We start from the raw sequence: 17500 nt of genomic DNA, 5'->3' as shown, positions 1-17500 counted from the left end.
GCTGACATCTGGAGCAGGATCTTCACAATTAGCTTGCATCCTGCCAGCGGTTGGGGAGGGGGGAGGGAGGAGGGGAAGGGGGAAGGGGGGTGCAGAGGGATGGGGAAAAGGAGAGGAGGAGGAGAAGAGGAAAGAGGGGACGGGAGAAGGGGGCAGGGGGAGGGGAAGGGGGAAAAGGAGAGGAGGAGAGAGGAAAGAGGGGACGGGAGAAGAGGAGGCGGGGAGGTGGAGAGGGGGAGAGGGGAGAGGGGGAGAGGGAGAGGGGGAGGTGGAGAGGGGGGAGAGAGAGAGAGGGGGAGGTGAAGAGAGAGAGAGGGGAGAGAGAGAGGGAGAGGGAGGAGGAGAGAGGGGGAAAGGGGGAGAGAGGGAGAGACGGCTTCAGGGAGGGGGATAACAAGGTAGGGGGAGAAGAGGTGAAATGGGTACAGAAAGAGCAGGGAGAAGGGGGTGGGGAGGGAAAGGGGAAAAGGAGAAGGCAGAGGGGGGGAAAGGGGAGGAGGGAGGGAAGATCAGTGTTAGAGAGAAAGAGGGCGATAGAAGAGACAAAGGAGAAAAAATAACAGAAGGAGAGAAAGAGAAGAGAGAAAGAGAGAAAGAGAGAAAGATAAAAAAAATAAAGAGAGAGAAAAAGGAGAGAAAGAAACAATACATGAAAAAGAAAAAAAGAATAAGAAAAAAACAAGATGCTCCCGAACCTTAGCCCATTAACTTTCAAACCTTCCCCCGAAGCGCTCTCCCCTCTCCCCCCATCCCTCCCCTCCCCCCACCTCCCCTCCCCCACCACCCCCACCTCGCCTCCCCTCCCGCACACACGGAGTAAGAACAAGCATCCTCATCTCAAGCCACACTTATATCCGCCTCCAGGTGTTTATCTTCTCATTCTCGCTGTAATTTTTCATCTTTTTTTTTTTTAATAATGAAATGAAATGGGTGAAGGAAGAGCAGGGAGAGGGGAGGGCGAGGAGGGAAGAGGAGGGAGAGGAGAGGAGAGGGGAAGGAGGGAAGAGCAGGGAGAGGGGAGGGGAAGGAGGGGAGAGGGAGAGGAGAGGAAGAGGAGGGAGAGGGGAGGGAAGAGGAGGGAGAGGGAGGGAGAGGGAAGGGGAAGGAGAGGGGAGGGGGAGGAGGGAAGAGGAGGGAGAGGGGAGAGGAAGGAGGGGGTGAAGAAAGGTAGGAGAGAGAAAGGAGAAAGAGAAAATGAATAGAATAAAAGCTTTATCTATTCCGTTCTTGTTTATCTTTTTTATTATTGTTGTTCTGTCGATCTAATTATTTGATTGTTGTTACTTATAATAATATCTTTTCCTGCCATTATCATTTTTTTTTTTTTTTGAGGGGGGGGGGGGATTTTTTTTCTTATCCTCATCCTTTCTATTCTATTTCGACCGATCCTCTATCCCCACTAATTCAACTGACCATCTAATATCTCCATTGAGTCATTACTATTCTTAAAATTAATCTCCTCATTAATTTTTGCTCTCCTGCCCTGTTCCCTACCCATTCATTCATCTATTAATTCTTTATTATTCACCTATTTATTCATCCATCATTCATTCACCATATCTATTAATTCTTCATTATTAACCCCTTCATTCACCCATTATCACTCACCTTATATTCATCACTCCTCATTTGTATCAGAACTTCATTTATTCGGCATATCCAGTAATACATTATCCTTATCAATACCCCCCCCCCCAAAAAAAAAAAAAAAATGCATAAAAAAATCGCACGATGAAAATGAATAAAAAAAGTGCGATGGAAATGAAGAAAAAGCAAAATCGCACCATAAAATAATCGCAAGAGCACCCGATGGAAGAAGAAGCAGTATAATAATAAAAATAATAATAATAATAATGAGGAGGAGGAAGAGGGGGAGGAGAAGGAGGAGGGAGGGAGGAGGAGGAGAAGAAGAAGAAGAAGAAGGAGAAGAAGGAGAAGAAGGAGGAGGAGGAGAAGGAGAAGAAGAACAAGAACAAGAAGGAGGAGGAGAAGGAGAAGGAGAAGGAGAAGGAGAAAAAGAAAACAAGAACACACCGCTCATGCACATTTACACGCAGACACCATGGGATGATCATAGCACTGTCTTGACCTTCTGCCAGCTTCTTTTGCATGGAATGATAAGAATGATAATGGCCGATAATCATCGTAATTCCTTCCTCTTTATCGTAGCAGCAGCGAGTTTAGAGTAGGGGGGGTGCTATGAGGGGAGTGGGGGGCATATAGGGGGTTGGGGTGGGGGCAGGGAAGGGGTGCGAGGTTTAGAGATGGGGTGGGGCAGGTGGAAGGGGTGGGGTGCGGGAGGTTTAGAGATGGGGTGGGGGAGGATTTATGACCGGTAATAAAAATATAATTCGCTTTATAACCTTATTGTAAATACATGGATAACGGTAACAGCTTTCCTCCCCTTTTGGGCGGACATGGAATTTTGTATTTTGTATTTTGTATTTTTTATATTGTAGATTTAAAAAAATGTATTTATTAATCTATTTCTACAGTCAAATGTTATACAATATCTATGAACACTTGAATAAGGAGGGCGGGGAAGAGGAAGGGGGGGGGGTAAGAAAACGGGGAGGGAAGGAGGAGGGGAGGGAGACAGAGAAGGAGGGGGAGGGGAAGGAGGGGGAGGGGAAAGAGGTAACGCGAAGGGTGAAAGAAGAAAAACAGGGAAGGACGTGGAGGAGATAAGCGTGGGAGGGAAGAAAGTAGAAGGGAGAAAAGGGAAGGAAGGAGAAGAGAGAGAGGGGGAGGGGGAAGAAGGGGTGGAGCAGGACGGTGGACGTGCTCAGGTGGATGACAATGGAGGGCGGCTCCGTGACCGCTTCCTTCGCCACGACCCCTTCCCTTAATCTTCCGGCGATCGCCTCCTGTCGGCCGGGCACACGTCCACCTCAATGTCCTCGTCTTTTGTTTTGCTTTTGTTTGTTTTCCTACACTAGAGAGGCGGCGCCGCAATGAAGCCGCGCCTGAGAAACGGAACGAGACGCAACAACACTCACCGTTCTTCAGCTTGTTCTCCTCCGCCGCCTGGCCGTTCGGGAAGATGGTCTTGACGAAGATGCCCATGCTGCCCTTGGGGGAGTCGCGCCCCCCGACGATGGAGAAGCCGAGGGACTTGCGGCCGCGCCCCTTCTCGAACACCACCGTCTGCACCGACATGGACAGGCTCTTGGGGCGCCGCGGGAGGGTCGAGCTCAGGCCCCGCGGCTCCGACTTGGAGGGCGACGGCAGCTTGGAGTAGCCCTGGGGACTGGCGAAGCGCTGCGTGACGGGGGGATACTTCCTGCTGCCGAAGGGGGACTTCCTGGAGGGCGTGGCGGGGCTGGATCGGCTCTCCGCCAGCGCCCTGTGGGGCGTCGACAGCCTGGGGATCATGCTGGCCTGGCGGGTCTCGGCATGCGGGTCCTCGGGCTCGACGTGGATCAGCTTGGACTTGTAGATGTCGGCGCTGAAGGTCTTGTCGGCGCAGAGTCTGACGTCGCTGGCGGACGAGTAGCGCACGTCCACCGCGTCGCGGACGTCCTGCGAGGAGCAGTACCGCGCCTCGCCGTTCACGTAGCGCGGGAGGTTGCTCTTCCGGGACGCGTGCACGTCGTAGTAGTCGTCGCGAGTGCCCATGCACGCGGCGGGGACGGAGGAGGCGAAGGTCGTGGCGGGGGACTGCTCCGCGGCGGCGGGGGGCAGCGTCGCGGGCAGGGACGTCGGGCAGTCCGTCAGGGGCACCGTCACGGACACCGGGCCGGACACGGACACGGTGGCGCGGGACGGGTCGTAGCCGGGGAGGTACGCCTCGAGCGGCGCCAGGGTGCTGTAGTCGCCATAGTCGTCGTAGTCGGAGTACGACCCCCGCCGCCGGGGCAGGCTCCGGTCCGAGTAGGGGACGAAGTGCTCCCGCCGCACGCCCAGCACGTCGTCGGCGTCCAGCAGCTCCTGGCGGAAGGCGCGGTCGGCCGTGTAGAGCTCGCCGCACGCCTCGCTCAGCCGCCGCGCCGCCTCCGCCTCCGAGGGCTTCTCGTCGTGGGCGTGGCACTGCCCGTTGTACTCGCGGTGCAGGTGCACGTCCACGTCGCGCGCGATCACGATGTCCACCTCCTTGGGCGTGGAGCGCAGGATGTGGCGCGCCTCGTCCAGCGTCACGCCGCGCAGCCGCCGCCCGTTCACGTTGATGATCTCGTCGCCCACGCGGAAGCGGCCGTCTCTGCGGGGGGGGAGGGGGAGGGTTAGTCTGCGCTGAAGTATAATCATTTTGCATCAACTGCCCTTAGAAAATGGGAGATTGTTCAGAGAAATGAGTCCTAATCAGCATTCCAATCACTTCATAACCACTAGACTGTTTATTGCAAGGCTGGACCATGCATCCAACTCTTCTTCATAACTATTAAAACATTAAAAAAATAATCATACTTTTACAATCTAACTCTTCTAGGTTAACATACGAAACACACACACACATACACACACACACACGCACACGCACACACACACACACACACACACACATATATAAAGCACTTCCACTCCTCTTTATTAAAAAGAAAAAAAAATGTACCGAGCAAGCCAGCCTCGTGACTGTCGCAGTAGCTTACGCAACGATAACAGCCGACCGCACCTAGGCCTATATCCCCAGGCGCCGAAATCACTCCCCAAGACGTTCATTAAGGAAACCCCAAGACGGTCATTAAGGAAATAACAAATGACATGCAGCGAACGAACGGCCCATAGCCCCCTAAAGGCCCTTGTAGTCTTCCTATCGTCTACAGAGACCTACATTCCCCCTACACACTCCAATAGCTACCCCTACAGGTGAATATAGAGGTCTACAGTTCCCCCTAAAACCTCCACAGCCCTATTTCATCTACCTTCTACAACCCCCCCCCCCCCTAGACCTCCCTACAGCCCCTCAAAACAACCCCAACAGCCGCTAATAGCCTCCCTACTATCCAAAAGCCTCTTTCCAGACCCCCAAAATCCCCCAACAACCTCTTCCAGACCCCCAAACCACCCCAACAACCTCTTCCCTTACAGACCCACCCCCTTCTCCCCCAAACCACCCCGCCCCTTCCAGCCTTCTACCTGCCCTCCTCCTCCCCCTACCCCTGTTTCTTCAGCCCCCCCCTGCAGTCCCTCATGTACTTAGCGCCAGCCTCGCGCCGAATTTCAAAACCACCCCAACAACCTCTTTCCAGACCTCAAACCACCCCCCCTCTTCCCAGCTCCTTCCACCTCGCCTCTCTCCCTCCCCTCACCCCTCAGTTTCCTTCAGACCCCCACCCCCCCCTGCAGTCCCCCTCGGATATTTAGCGCCAGCCTCGCGCCGAATTCCGCCAGTGTTAATTACATTACGCGCCGAGACCGTTATATCGTTACATGCTGCCTGGACGGACTGGACGGGTCATCAGGGGTTTAATGGAGGCGATAATTATATCAAGGAAATTGGGGGGAGAGAGGGGAGAGAGGGGGAAGGGGAGGGAGATGAGGAGTGGAGGAGGGGGAAAGGGAGAAGAGGGGGGAGGAGGAGGAAAGGGAGGGAGGAGGAAGAGAAGAGGAAGGGAGGAGAGAGGAGGAAGGAGAGGGAAGGGAAAGAGGGGGGAAGGAAGGGAGAAGAGGGGGAAGGAAGGGAGAAGGGAGGAGAGGGAGGAAGGAGGAAAAGGAGGAAGGAGGAGGAGGGGAGGAAAGTGGGAGGAGGAGGAAAGGGAGAAGGGAAGGAGAGGAGAGGGGAGAAAAGGGGATGGGAGGAGGAAAGGGAGAAGAGGGGGAGAGGAGGTAGTAGGGGGAGGAAAGGGAGGGAGAGAATTGGGCTTTGGAGAAAGAATATGATTGGAAAAGAAAAAAGAAGAGGGTAGAGGAAGCCAGACAAACTGAAGAGAGGAAAAAGGGGAAAGGACAAGGGGAAGGGAAAGGGGAAAGAAGAAAAGGAAAGGATAAGAAATGAAGAAGGAACATTTCTACTGATACTAGGTAAGCAGACACTGAGTCACGGAGGTAAGGAGAGATAGAGAGAGAGAGAGAGAGAGAGAGAGAGAGAGAGAGAGAGGGAGAGAGAGGGAGAGAGAGGGAGAGAGAGGGAGAGAAAGAGAGATAAAGAGAGATAAAGAAAGCGAGAAAGAGAGAAAGAGAGAGAGAAAGAAAAGGAGAGAAAGATAAGTGAGAAAGAAAGCGAGAAAGAAAAGCGAGATAGAAAGCGAGAAAAAGAAAATAAAAATAAAAAGGAGAAAAAGAATAAGACACACATTACCCACTCTCCAACCCCCACCCCCACCCCCAAACCACCCTAGAACACCCACAAGTGACACCAAACACACGCCCACCGACTCGCCAACCACAAGGTCACCCCCGGTCACCCTCGGACACCGGCAAACGAGGTCATCCCCCCCCCCCAAGCCAATAGTTTCCCCCTCAGAACTGCTCGTTAGGACGTGGAAATCGGGCTAAGAATAGAGAGATCTAAAGCTCGTTCTTTGGTTAATCCGAGCTCGTGTCCGCCGCTGAATGACCTCCGTCCGGTCTGTCTTTTTAACGAGAAGGGAAAAGCTCTTTGAGACTCTCTCCTGCTCTAAATAACAGCGGAGAGAAACGGTATTTTTAAACTCTTTTTTTTAATACCTCCAGGAGAAGACCGAAAATGTATATATTTTTAATAAAATAACAAAAATAAAATTAAGAATAAATAATAATAATTCATATTCGTAATATTTCCCTCTACAAAAACGGTATCAAAACATGACAAAAAATAAAAAAAATAAAAATAAAATAAATAAAATAAAATAAAGATAAATGAATAAATAAAAAAAAACATCTAGAGACGCACTTGAACCCCAGGTCAAGAAACCCCTTTGAACCCCTGAGCTTTTGAACCTTTTAGAAGCAGACGTCGCCCACCTCTCGCCCTCGGTGATGCGGGTGGGGGAGGGGGGGTGAGAGGAGAGGAGGGGAGGGGGGAGGAGGGTGGTGCAGGAGGGGGTTGAGAGGAGGGGAGAGGGAGGGGAGGGGGTGGTGAGAGGGAGGGAGAGGGAGGGGTGGTGAGAGAGGAGGGGAGAGGAGGGGGAGGGGTGAGAGGAGGGGAGAGGGGGAGGGGGTGAGAGGAGGAGAGGGAGGGGGAGGGGTGGTGAGAGGAGGGGAGAGGGAGGAGTAGAGGGTGAGAGGAGGGGAGAGGGAGGGGAAGAGGGTGAGAGGAGGGGAGAGGGAGGGGAAGAGGGTGAGAGGAGGGGAGAGGGAGGAGGGAGGGGGGTGAGGAGGGGAGAGGGAGGGGGTTGAGAGGAGGGGAGGAGGAGGGGGAGGGGAGGGGGTGAGAGGAGGAGAGGGAGAGGGAGGGGACAGCATCCGCATGAGCCACCCTTCCCAGCCCTCCCCACCCTCCGGCGCCCCCACCCCCTTCGACCGCAATTACGTGTCAGGGGGCATCGCCGGTCGCCCTCCACGGCTGCCATTTATCTCATTTGCGAACCGTTTGCGGGCCGCCCTTCGGATCTCGTTTCACCCCTTCCTCCCTCTCCTCGTCTCCTCTCTCCTCTGCTTCCTCACTATCCTCATCTCCCTTCCTCCTCCCAATCCCCCTTCATCTTCCCTTCCTCCTTCCCAATCCCTCCTCGTTTCTCCTTTCCTCCCCTCCTCGTCTCCCCTTTCCTCCCTCCCCCATCCCTCCCCTTCCTCCCCTACCCTTTCCCTTTCCATCCTCCTTCCCTCCCCTCCTTCACTCCTCCTCCTCATCCTTCCTCCCCTCCCTTTCCTCTCCTCCTTCCTCCCTTCCCCCTCCCTCCTCCTCTCCCCTTCCTCCCCCTGTCTCCCTCACCTGAATGCCACACCCTTTCCACTACACCCTCCATCCACACCCAATCACTTACACACCAGTTGCACAGCCAATACAAACTAACAAAATAAGACCCTCGCAAATACACCTACCCATCCCTTCCCTTCTCTCCCTCTCTTTCCCTCCCACTGTCATACACTTTTCCTCCCACTGTCTTCCCTCTTCCCCCACCACTCTCCTTTCCTTCCCTCCCCTTTTCTTTCCTTCCTTCCCTCCCACTCTCTCTTCCTTCCCTCCCACTTTCCTTCCTTCCTCCCTCTTTCCTTCCTCCCAATCTCTTTCTTTTCTTTCCCCTCCCAATCTCTTTCTCCTTCCCCTCCCCCTCCCAATCTCTTTCTTTCTTTCCCTCCCTCCCTCCCATCTCATTTCTTCCTCCTCCCCTCTCCCCCTCCCATCTCTTCTTTCTTCCTCCCACTCCTCTCTCCTTCTTTCCCCCTTCCCAATCTCTTTCTTTCTTTCCCCCCTCCCCCCCCCCTCCCACTCTCTCCTTTCCCCTCCTCCCTCCCCTCCCACTCTCTCTCCTTTCCCCCCTCCTCCCCTCTCCCCACTCACTCTCTCCCTTGCTGCCTTCGGACCAGAGCGCAAGATGCAGCCTCCGAAGGTCCTTTCCCGACGATGCAACGAGGGCAGTTCACTATCGTCATTCGCGAGAGATGTGGGAACAGTAATAGGAAAGCAACAACGAAACAGAATAAGGGAAAAAAATCGAAGGACATCAACACCAACCATAGTAGTAGTAGTAGTAGTAGTAGTAGTAGTAGTAGTAGTAATAATAATAATAATGATAATGGTAATGATAATGATGATGATAATGATAATAATAATAATGATAATGATAATAATAATAATAATAATAATAATAATAATGATAATAATAATAATAATAATAATAATAATAATAATAATAATAATAATAATAATAACAATAACGATAATGACTATAATAACGATAACAATAATCATAACAATAATAACAGTAATAATAATAACGGCAACAACAACATCCAAAAGTAACAACAAACAAGAGGTAAAAATATCAAATTACCAGTTCGTAGAAAGAGAAATTTCAGTAAAAAAAAAAAGAGAGAGAAAAAAAAAGAGAGAAATTCCCTTCGAGGCAAAAGTATCAGGGTTAGGCAGGTGTGGGTAAATGGGGAGGGAGGGAGGGAGGGAGGGAGGGAGGGAGGGAGGGAGGGAGGAGGAGGAGGGAAGAAGGAGGAAGGAGGGAGGAGGGAGGAGGAGGAGGAGGAGGGAAGAAGGAGGGAGGAGGAGGAGGAGCAGGAGGGACGAGGGAGGGAGGGAGGAGGGAAAGGAGGAGGGAGGAGGAGGAGAAGATAGGGCAAGAGGAGGGAGGGAGGAGGAGGAGGAGCAGGGAGGACGAGGGGAAAGGGAGGAGGAGGAGGAGGGAGGGAGGAGGAGGAGGAGGAGGGAAGAGGGAGGAGGAGGAGGAGGAGGAGGGAAGAAGGAGGAGGAGGGAGGAGGAGGAGGAGGGACGAGGGAGGAGGGAGGGAGGAGGAGGGGAAAGGAGGAGGAGGAGGAGGAGGAGCAGGTTGGAAGGAAGAGGAGGAGGAGCAGGAGGGAAGGAGGAGGAGGAGGAGCAGGAGGAGGAGAGAAGCAGGAGGGAAGGAGGGAGGAGGTGGAGGGAGTAGGAGAGAAGAAGGGAGGAGTGAGGAGGAAGAGGGGGAGGCAGATATGCGTGTCAGGCAGGCAAGTGGCAACACTCAAGGACGACCTTCATCTAGAGCCAAGCACGACCTAACCCCAGGGTAGACGAGAGCGGGGCAGGAGCAATGAGGAATGTGGCAGAAGGGGCGGGGAAGGAGGAGGAGCACGAGGAGGAGGAGGAGGAGGAGGAAGAGGAGGTGGAAGAGGAGGAGGAGGAGGAGGAGGAGGAGGAAGGGGAGTGGAAGGAGAAGGGGGAGTAGGAAGAGTGGAAGGAGGAAGAGGAGGAGGAGGAGGGGGAGGAGGAGGGGGAAGGTGGAAGAGGAGGAGGAGGAGAGGAGGAGGAGGAGGAGGAGGGAGGAGGGGAAGGTGGGAGGGAGGAGGAGGGAGGGAGAGGAGGGGAAGGTGGAGGAGGAGGAGGGAGGAGGAGGAGGAGGAGAGGAAGGTGGAAGAGGAGGAGGAGGAGAAGGAGGAGGAGGAGGAGGAGGAGGAGGGGAAGGAAGAGGAGGAGGGGAAGGGGAAGGAGGAGGAGGAAGAGAAGGAGGAGGAGGAGTGATAGGGGAGGAGGAGGAGGGGAAGGTGGAAGAGGAGGAGGAGGAGGAGGGAGGAGGAGGGGGAGGGAGAGGTGGAAGAGGGAGGAGGAGGAGGAGGAGGAGGAGGAGGGGGAGGGGAGGAGGAGAGGAGGAGGAGGAGGAGGAGGAGGAGGAGGGGGAGGAGGAGGAGGAGGACGAGGAGGAGGAGGACGAGGAGGAGGAGAGGGAGGAGGGGGAGAGGGAAGGTGGAAGAGGAGGAGGAGGAGGGGAAGAGCCCACAGCTTAAGGGTCGGAGGGAGGGGGAGAAGGGAGCGGAGAAGGGGAAGAGACGGGGAGGGAGAGGGGAAGGGAAGGGAGGGGAGGGAGGGGAGGAGGAGAGGCGAAGGAACGAGAGGGGAAGGGAGACTGAAAGGAAGGTAAGAGAGAAGAGGAGAGCAGAGGAGAAGAGAGGGGAAGGGATGAGAGGGGAGAGGGGAAGGGATGAGAGGGAGAGGGGGAAGGGAAGGAAGGGAGGGAAAGGGAGGCAAGGGGAGGGGTGAGGGGAGGGAACGAGAGGGGAAGGGAGGCTGGAAGGGAGGGGAGCAGAGAGAAGAGAGAGAAGAGGAAAGCAGAGGAGAAGAGAGGGGTAAGGGAAAGAGGTAATAAAGGATGGAAGGCCCGACGGAAGGGACAGGAAGAAAGTAAACAAAAGGAAAAGATAAAGAAGAAAAAAGGAAGGAAGGATGGAATGAGAAAGGGAGGGGCACAGGGAAGAAAGGTGTAAAAAAGGAAAAATGGATAAGAAATGAGAGAGAAACCCTTAGAAGAAAAGTGGGGATGAAAAGTGAACAAGAGTAGGAAAGAGCAATAATAACGCGCAAAATACAGAACGAAAACGGAAAAGAAATAAGGAAACAATAAAACATGAAAGAACAAATATACAACGAAAACTAATCACAGCGCGGTCGCTGTGCGTGCGCGTGCGTAGGCCTTGAGTACTTCCCCTCCCTCCCCCCCTTTTCCCTTCCCCCTTTCTTCCTCCCTCCTCCCTCCTTCCCCCCTTCCCACCTTTCTCCTCCCTCCCACTTTTCCTCCCTCCTCCCTCCTCCCTTTCCCTTTCCCTTCCTCACCCTCCCACCTTCCCCCTTCCCCCCTCTTCTTCCTCCTCGATTCCTCTCTCCCCCTCTTCCCTCCTCCCCCTCCCTCCCCCTCTCGTGTTGTGGCGCCAATTGCCAGCGTCTCAAGGTCGCCTCCGGTAACTCGGACGCCTCTCGGAGGGTCTTGTCGGGGCGGAGAAGGGAGAGAGAAGGGGAGAGAAGGGAGAGAAGAGAAGAGAGAGAGAAGAGAAGGGAGAGAGAAGAGAAGGGAGAGAGAAGAGGAGAGAGAGAGGAGAGAAGAGAGAAGGGAGAGAGAGAGGGGAGAGGGAAGAGAAGAGGAGAGAGAAGAGAAGGGAGAGAAGAGAGAGAAGGGAGAGAGAAGAGGAGAGAGAAGAGAAGGGAGAGAGAAGAGGATAGAGAAGAGAAGAGAAGAGAGAAGAGGAGAGAGAAGAGAAGGGAGAGAGGAGAGAGAAGAGAAGAGAGAGAAGAGAAGGGAGATAGAAGAGGAGAGAGAGAAGAGAAGGGAGAGAGAAGAGGAGAGAGAGAAGGGAGATAGAAGAGAAGAGAGAGAAGAGAAGGGAGAAAGGAGAGAAGGGAGAAAGGAGAGAAGGAGAAATGGGGAAGGGAAAGGCGATAAAGAGAATAGGAGGGGGGCAAGGTGAGAAGAGGGAGAAGGTGAAGAGAGGAGAAGAGGGTAAATTAAAGAAGGGAGAGGGGTAGGGAAGCGGAAGAGACGGGGAATTAAAGGGTGAGGGATATAGAGAGAGAGAGAGAGAGAGAGAGAGAGAGAGAGAGAGAGAGAGAGAGAGAGAGAGAGAGAGAGAGAGAGAGAGAGAGAGAGAGAGAGAGAGAGAGAGAGAGAGAGAGGAGTAAGCCAGTGAGGAGCGGGGAAAGGAGAGAAAACGGATATGAAAGGAAGAAGAAGCGAAGACAGGGAAAACGATGAAGGGAGGGGGAAAGACAACAAGACGACGAATGAAGAATATGAAAGAAAAGGGAAAGAGAGGAAGACGAGAGACGAGAGAGGAAGAGGCGAAGGGCAAAACCGAATCGGAATCAATCAAGTCAAACGAAATATTGACGAGCGGAAACCACCCACTCAGGAAGTGATGACGTCACTCGCGCGACCTCCTTCGCCCGGAGACATCGCATAGCTGTCGGAGGCTGTAGGAGCCTGTGGGAGGCTATCACAGGGTACTAGAGGCTGTGAGATAGCTGTGAGAGGCTATCGCAGGCTGTAGGAGGTTGTAAGAGGCTGTCGCAGGTTGTTAAGAGGCTGTGGGAGGTTGTAAGAAGCTGTGTGAGGCAACTAGAAGCTGTGGAAGGCTGTGGGAGGCTATCGCAGGCTACTAAAGGCTACTAAAGGCTGTGAGAGGCTATCGCAGGCTGTAGGAGGTTGTAAGAGGCTGTGGGAGGTTGTAAGAAGCTATGTGAAGCTACTAGAAGCCGTGGAAGGCTGTGAGAGGCTTTCACAGGCTACTAAAGGCTGTAAAAGGCTGTGAGAGGCTATCGCAGGCTGTGAGAGGCTATCGCAGGCTGTAAGAAGCTGTGGGAAGCTATTGCAGGCTGTAAGAAGCTGCCAAGGACTACAAGAGGCTTATCATACCTTACGTCGGTTAATGGAGATCAGAAACCCCCCACCCCCCCACCGGCCTTCTCTAAGTCCCACAAACCTATCTTCACTAAAATTGCAAAACTAAAGGAGAGGAGTATGCAAAAAAAATAAATAAATAAATAAAATAATAATAAATATAAAAAAAACATTCATCAGCACATGTTAAATATAACAACATGAATGAGGGATGAGAAGAATAAACGCTGGAGATTGCGGATAATTAAATAATCATGAATAATAATAATAATAATAATAATAATAATAATAATAATAATAATAATAATAACGTAAAAATCATATCAGAAAAAAATAAACCCACACCACAAACTATACCGATAAAATCAACACTCAAAACGCCCATAAAAGCCAAAAAAGACCCATAACAAAACGACAAAATAACGAAATACCAATAAAAAAAATACTCCGAGACAAAATAATAAAATCCAATATTGCAAAACAACCGAATAATAATAACGACACCAAAATCCCTTTTCACTCTCTCTGTTCCCTCTCTCCCTCTCCCTCTCCCTCACCCCTCTCATTTCCCCCTCTCCTTCTCCTCCTCCCGTCCTCTTTATATTTTTAAATAACCGATGCCATTAGAGCCCCAAAAAAAGCCCCCGTTGCACCGCTCTTTGCAACTCTGCAACTCTGCAACACCTCCATCGCTGAGGCCTACACTTTCTCCTTGCGCTCGAGACGGCCAGGGTCGACCGTGGCGCTACCGCAGGCGGGCGGGCGGGCGCGCGCGCACGCTCACGCAAGGCTGCAATCGTGCAATCGCGCTCAACTTGAATTAACTTTCTCTCTCGTTTATAATAGAAATGGGGGGGTGGAGGGGGAAGGGGGTGGAGGGGGAGGGGGAAGGGGGGATGGGAGGGGGAAAGGGGGAATGGAGGGGGAAAGGGGAATGGAGGGGGAAGGGGGTGGAGGGAGGGGAGGGGGAAACTGGAGGGGAGGAAGGGGAGTTTAAGTAAATGGTAGTGGAGGAGGAGGGAGGGAGGGAGGGAAGGAGGTGGATGGGAAGGAAGAGGAGGTAGAAGGAAAAGAAAAGAAAAGAAGGGGAAAAAGGAGAAAAGACACACACACACACAGACACACACACACACACTTTTCCCTCTCTTTCCCTCTTTTTACTTGGTAATAGGAAATGATTAAGAATTATCGAAATGACGTTAAGTAGCCCACTAAAAACATAATAACGAAAGAGAAAAAAAGGATGGAAAGTTAAAAAGAGGGAGAGAGAAAGCGAGAGAGAGAGAGAGAGAGAGAGAGAGAGAGAGAGAGAGAGAGAGAGAGAGAGAGAGAGAGAGAGAGAGAGAGAGAGAGAGAGAGAGAGAGAGAGAGAGAGAGAACAAACTAGGAAAAAAGATAAACATCCACTGCGCCCCACCCCCCCAAAAAAAAAAGAAAAATAAGGAAAAAAAAAAGAAAAAAACTAACAGAAATAGAGAAATAAAAGAAAAAATAAACCGGTTGGAAAAAGAGAAAGAAAAGCAAAAACCCAAATACAACAGCATCCAAAAGGACCCCTCCCCCCAAAAAAATAAAATAAAATAAAATAAAAATAATAATAAAAAAATAAAATAAATTTGATAAAAAAAAAAAAAAAACACCAGCACGGCATCCATCAGCGCCCGCGTGGACCAAGAGGGCGAGGGTGCCAAAGGGGGGGGGACGCAGATTACCATCTCACGGTAGCATGGGCGGAGGCTGCAAAGGCGGGGCCAGAACACATCGCGGCCCTCAATGACAAAGGGGGGGGGGGGAAGGGGAAGGGGAAGGGGAAGGCGAAGGGGGAGCGGGGAGAGGGAAAAAAACGAGAGGAAGAACTGGAAGAAAACGTGAAATAATGGACGAGGGAAAACGTGAAATAGGAAAAGGAAAACGGGAAGTGAACGCTGATGAAACAATAAATAAACAAACGAGAAAGGAAGAAAACGGAAGAAAAGTACAAGTAATGGCCGTGAGAAAAGCACGAGGAAGAGATTGATGACGATAATTACGGTGAAGAACAGATGTGAGGGGGGCGGGAGAGAAGAGAGTGGGAGAGTTGGAAGTGGGAAAGAGGAAAAGAGGGAAAGAGGAAAAGAGGGAAAGAGGAAAAGAGGGAGAGAGGAAAAGAAGGAAAAGGAATTGGAGGAGAAGAGGAGGAGGGAAAGGGGAGAAATTTGGAGGGAAAGGGAAACAAAGGAGGAGGAAGAGGGGCAGAAAGGAGCCCTGAAGCAGAGGAGCAGGGAGAAGAGGGGAGGAGAGTGAGCATCGGACCGAAGTCTCGACGGCGCGGCGGCCAGCTGAAGCGCCGCCCTGGATGGAGCCGCCAGACCAAGATCAAGGCCTGCGGACCGCCTAATACGGAAGCGCCGGCCGCCCGAGCCATCTCGGGGCGGTTCTCAGCTCTCGGGTCGTCCGGGGACCTTCCGACACTCCCTCTTCTCGCCTTGTACGTCCCCGCGCCAAGGTCTCACGTACGTACACAGAAACACGTACAAACACACACCCATACATACGTAAGTAAGCATGCAGCATGTGCACATACTGTCATTCCAAACCGCGCGCCCTCTATCACTCTAATGAATCTTTTCGAGGTGACGTACCTGTCGGTGAGGCCGCCCTTCTCGATGTGCGCGATGACGTATCCGGTGGTGGCTCCGCGGGCGTTCCTGCGGGCGGTGATGTAGATGCCGAGCTCGCCCGTGTGGTCCTTGACGAGCCGCATGAGGCGGAAGGTGCGCGGCGTGGGCGAGCGCGCCAGGGACACGGGCAGCGACAGGGGCGCCGTGGAGTAGGACTCGGGCACGGGGTGCGCCAGCGCCGCCGCCCGCAGGTGCCCGCGCAGGGGCGTGCTCGACTCGTCCCACCACGCGCACCGCTCGCCGTCCTCGGAGGCCTCGCGGAACACGCTGAGGGCGCCTCGCAGGGGGCTCAGCGGCGACGTCCGCCGCTCCAGCTGCGACGCCAAGAACCTCTGGCGGCGACACATGAGGTCGGGCGGGTCGGAGAGGCGCCGCGGGCCGCGCGACCGCCCCGGCACCAGCTTCTCCTCGTCCGTCAGGTTGTACTTGGACCCCGGCGACGGCGTCGGCCCGCTGCTCTGCCGCTCCAGCCTGCTGTGGCGCAGCACTCTGCTGTAGTCCGTGTAGTCGTCGCTGAACTTGGGCGTGACGCTGCAGTCGGCGTAGTCGGCGCTCGCGTGCGAGAAGGGCTCGCGCGCGAACTCCTCCAGCTTGGCGTAGTTCTCGGCCTTGGCGTACCTGTCGGGCTTGGCGTAGTCGTCCAGCTTGGCGCAGGCGTCGAGCTTGGCGTAGTGGTCGAGGCCGGCGCTGTCGGCGCCCGTGAGCGAGCCCGAGTCCGAGTTGGTCTCCGAGTGGCTCTCCGTGCTCACGCCCGAGTCCGCGTCGCTCTCCGCCTTCTTCGCCCTCGCCTTCGGGGACTCCTGCCTGGCGCCGTCAGACTCGTAGCCGCTCTCGTTGCTGCTCAGGTACACGGCCGCCGCCCGGCCCTCGCTGCGCGCGCGGAACCTGTCGGCGCGGTGGACGCGCGCGCCCTGGCGGGTGGGCGGGCGCTCGGCGGCGGCGTAGGCGGCGTCCGCCTCGATGATGGCCGTGGCCGAGAAGGAGCGCGAGCGGGGCTGCAGCGGCGTCGGGATCGGGTGCAGCCGCAGCTTGAGGCCGCCCAGGTTGCGGTGGGCGGGGCTCGCGGCGCAGTTCTCCTCCGACACGGCGCGCAGCTTCTGCCGAATCAGCTCCCGCGTGTCCTCGTCGCACACCGAGTCGCGCAGGGTCGTGAGGCGCTTGTTGGGCGGCCGCGAGGGCGTCTCGGTGATGGGCGTGTGCGTCTCCTGGGCCTCCGCCTGCTGCGCGCCGGCGGCCTGCGGGCGCGAGCGCAGGAAGGCGTGGGGGAAGGACGCGCGGGCGCCGCCCAAGGAGGCGATGTTTTCGCAGCTCACCGTCTTGGTCGGGACGTAGGGCGCGGCGGAGGGCGGCGACGCGCCCAGGTCCAGGCCCGCCGTCGGGTCGTCGCCCGCCAGGTACGTGCCCAGCTGCGACGCCGAGCACGAGCGGTACAGCTGGCGCGCCTCCACGCTGCGGCTCTCGGGGGAGGGCGTCCCGGGCACGGAGCTGCCGCCCCACGACGCGCCCCCCGACGACGGCGGCGACGCGCCGGTCCCCGCCGACCTGGGGAAAGCAAAACAATCACACTGAGACACCACAGCCACAAACAAGGAAGCAAATCAACAAAAACAAAATATTGCATTTTGGGCGACGCATCCCCGACGCCCCAACCCGCCCCCCCCCCACCCCCCCACCCCTTCCCTCGAGACCCCCAGGGCGAGACCTACCTGGTGGAGCTGCTTCTGGAGAACATGTTGGAGCTGACCTTCTCCTTGCTGGGCGTCCGCGTCAGCTGCTCGAGCTTCTTCCCGACGCGCCTCCCCCACGTGGCCAGGGCTGACGGAGGGAGAGAGGGACGTCAGCGGAGACGGCAGAAGGGGAGCGACACGAGCGATGAAAGGAGGATCTCCATCGCTTCGTGGCGCGAATGAGAGAGAAAGAGAGAGAGAAAGAGAGAGAGAAGAGAAGAGAAGAGAAGAGAAGAGAAGAGAAGAGAAAAGAAGAGAAGAGAAGAGAAGAGAAGAGAAGAGAAGAGAAGAAAGAAGAAGAGAAGAGAAGAGAAGAGAAGAGAAGAAAGAAAGAGAAGAGAAGAGAAGAGAAGAGAAGAGAAGAGAAGAAAGAAAGAAAGAAAAAGAAAAACAGAAACAGAAACAGAAACAGAAACAGAAAGAGAAAAAGAAAGAAAGAAAAAT

At 54.3% G+C, this 17500-nt stretch overlaps 1 protein-coding gene across 1 annotated transcript in view; it reads right to left on the bottom strand.

Annotated features, from left to right (window-relative positions):
• LOC113815654 (uncharacterized) overlaps window positions 1–17500 on the bottom strand; it is a gene marked incomplete in the record, with an annotated part of 71403 nt that overhangs the window by 3302 nt on the left and 50601 nt on the right. Inside the window, 3 exon segments of the mRNA XM_070138746.1 lie at window positions 3000–4198; window positions 15291–16871; window positions 17036–17144. Coding sequence (XP_069994847.1) covers window positions 3000–4198; window positions 15291–16871; window positions 17036–17144 — 2889 coding nt within the window.

The sequence above is a fragment of the Penaeus vannamei genome, chromosome 24, assembly GCF_042767895.1.
Source record: "Penaeus vannamei isolate JL-2024 chromosome 24, ASM4276789v1, whole genome shotgun sequence".
Classification (NCBI taxonomy): Eukaryota; Metazoa; Arthropoda; class Malacostraca; order Decapoda; family Penaeidae; genus Penaeus; species Penaeus vannamei.
The sequence above is the reverse complement of the archived record's forward strand: the minus strand, read 5'-3'. Positions and strand labels throughout refer to the sequence as shown.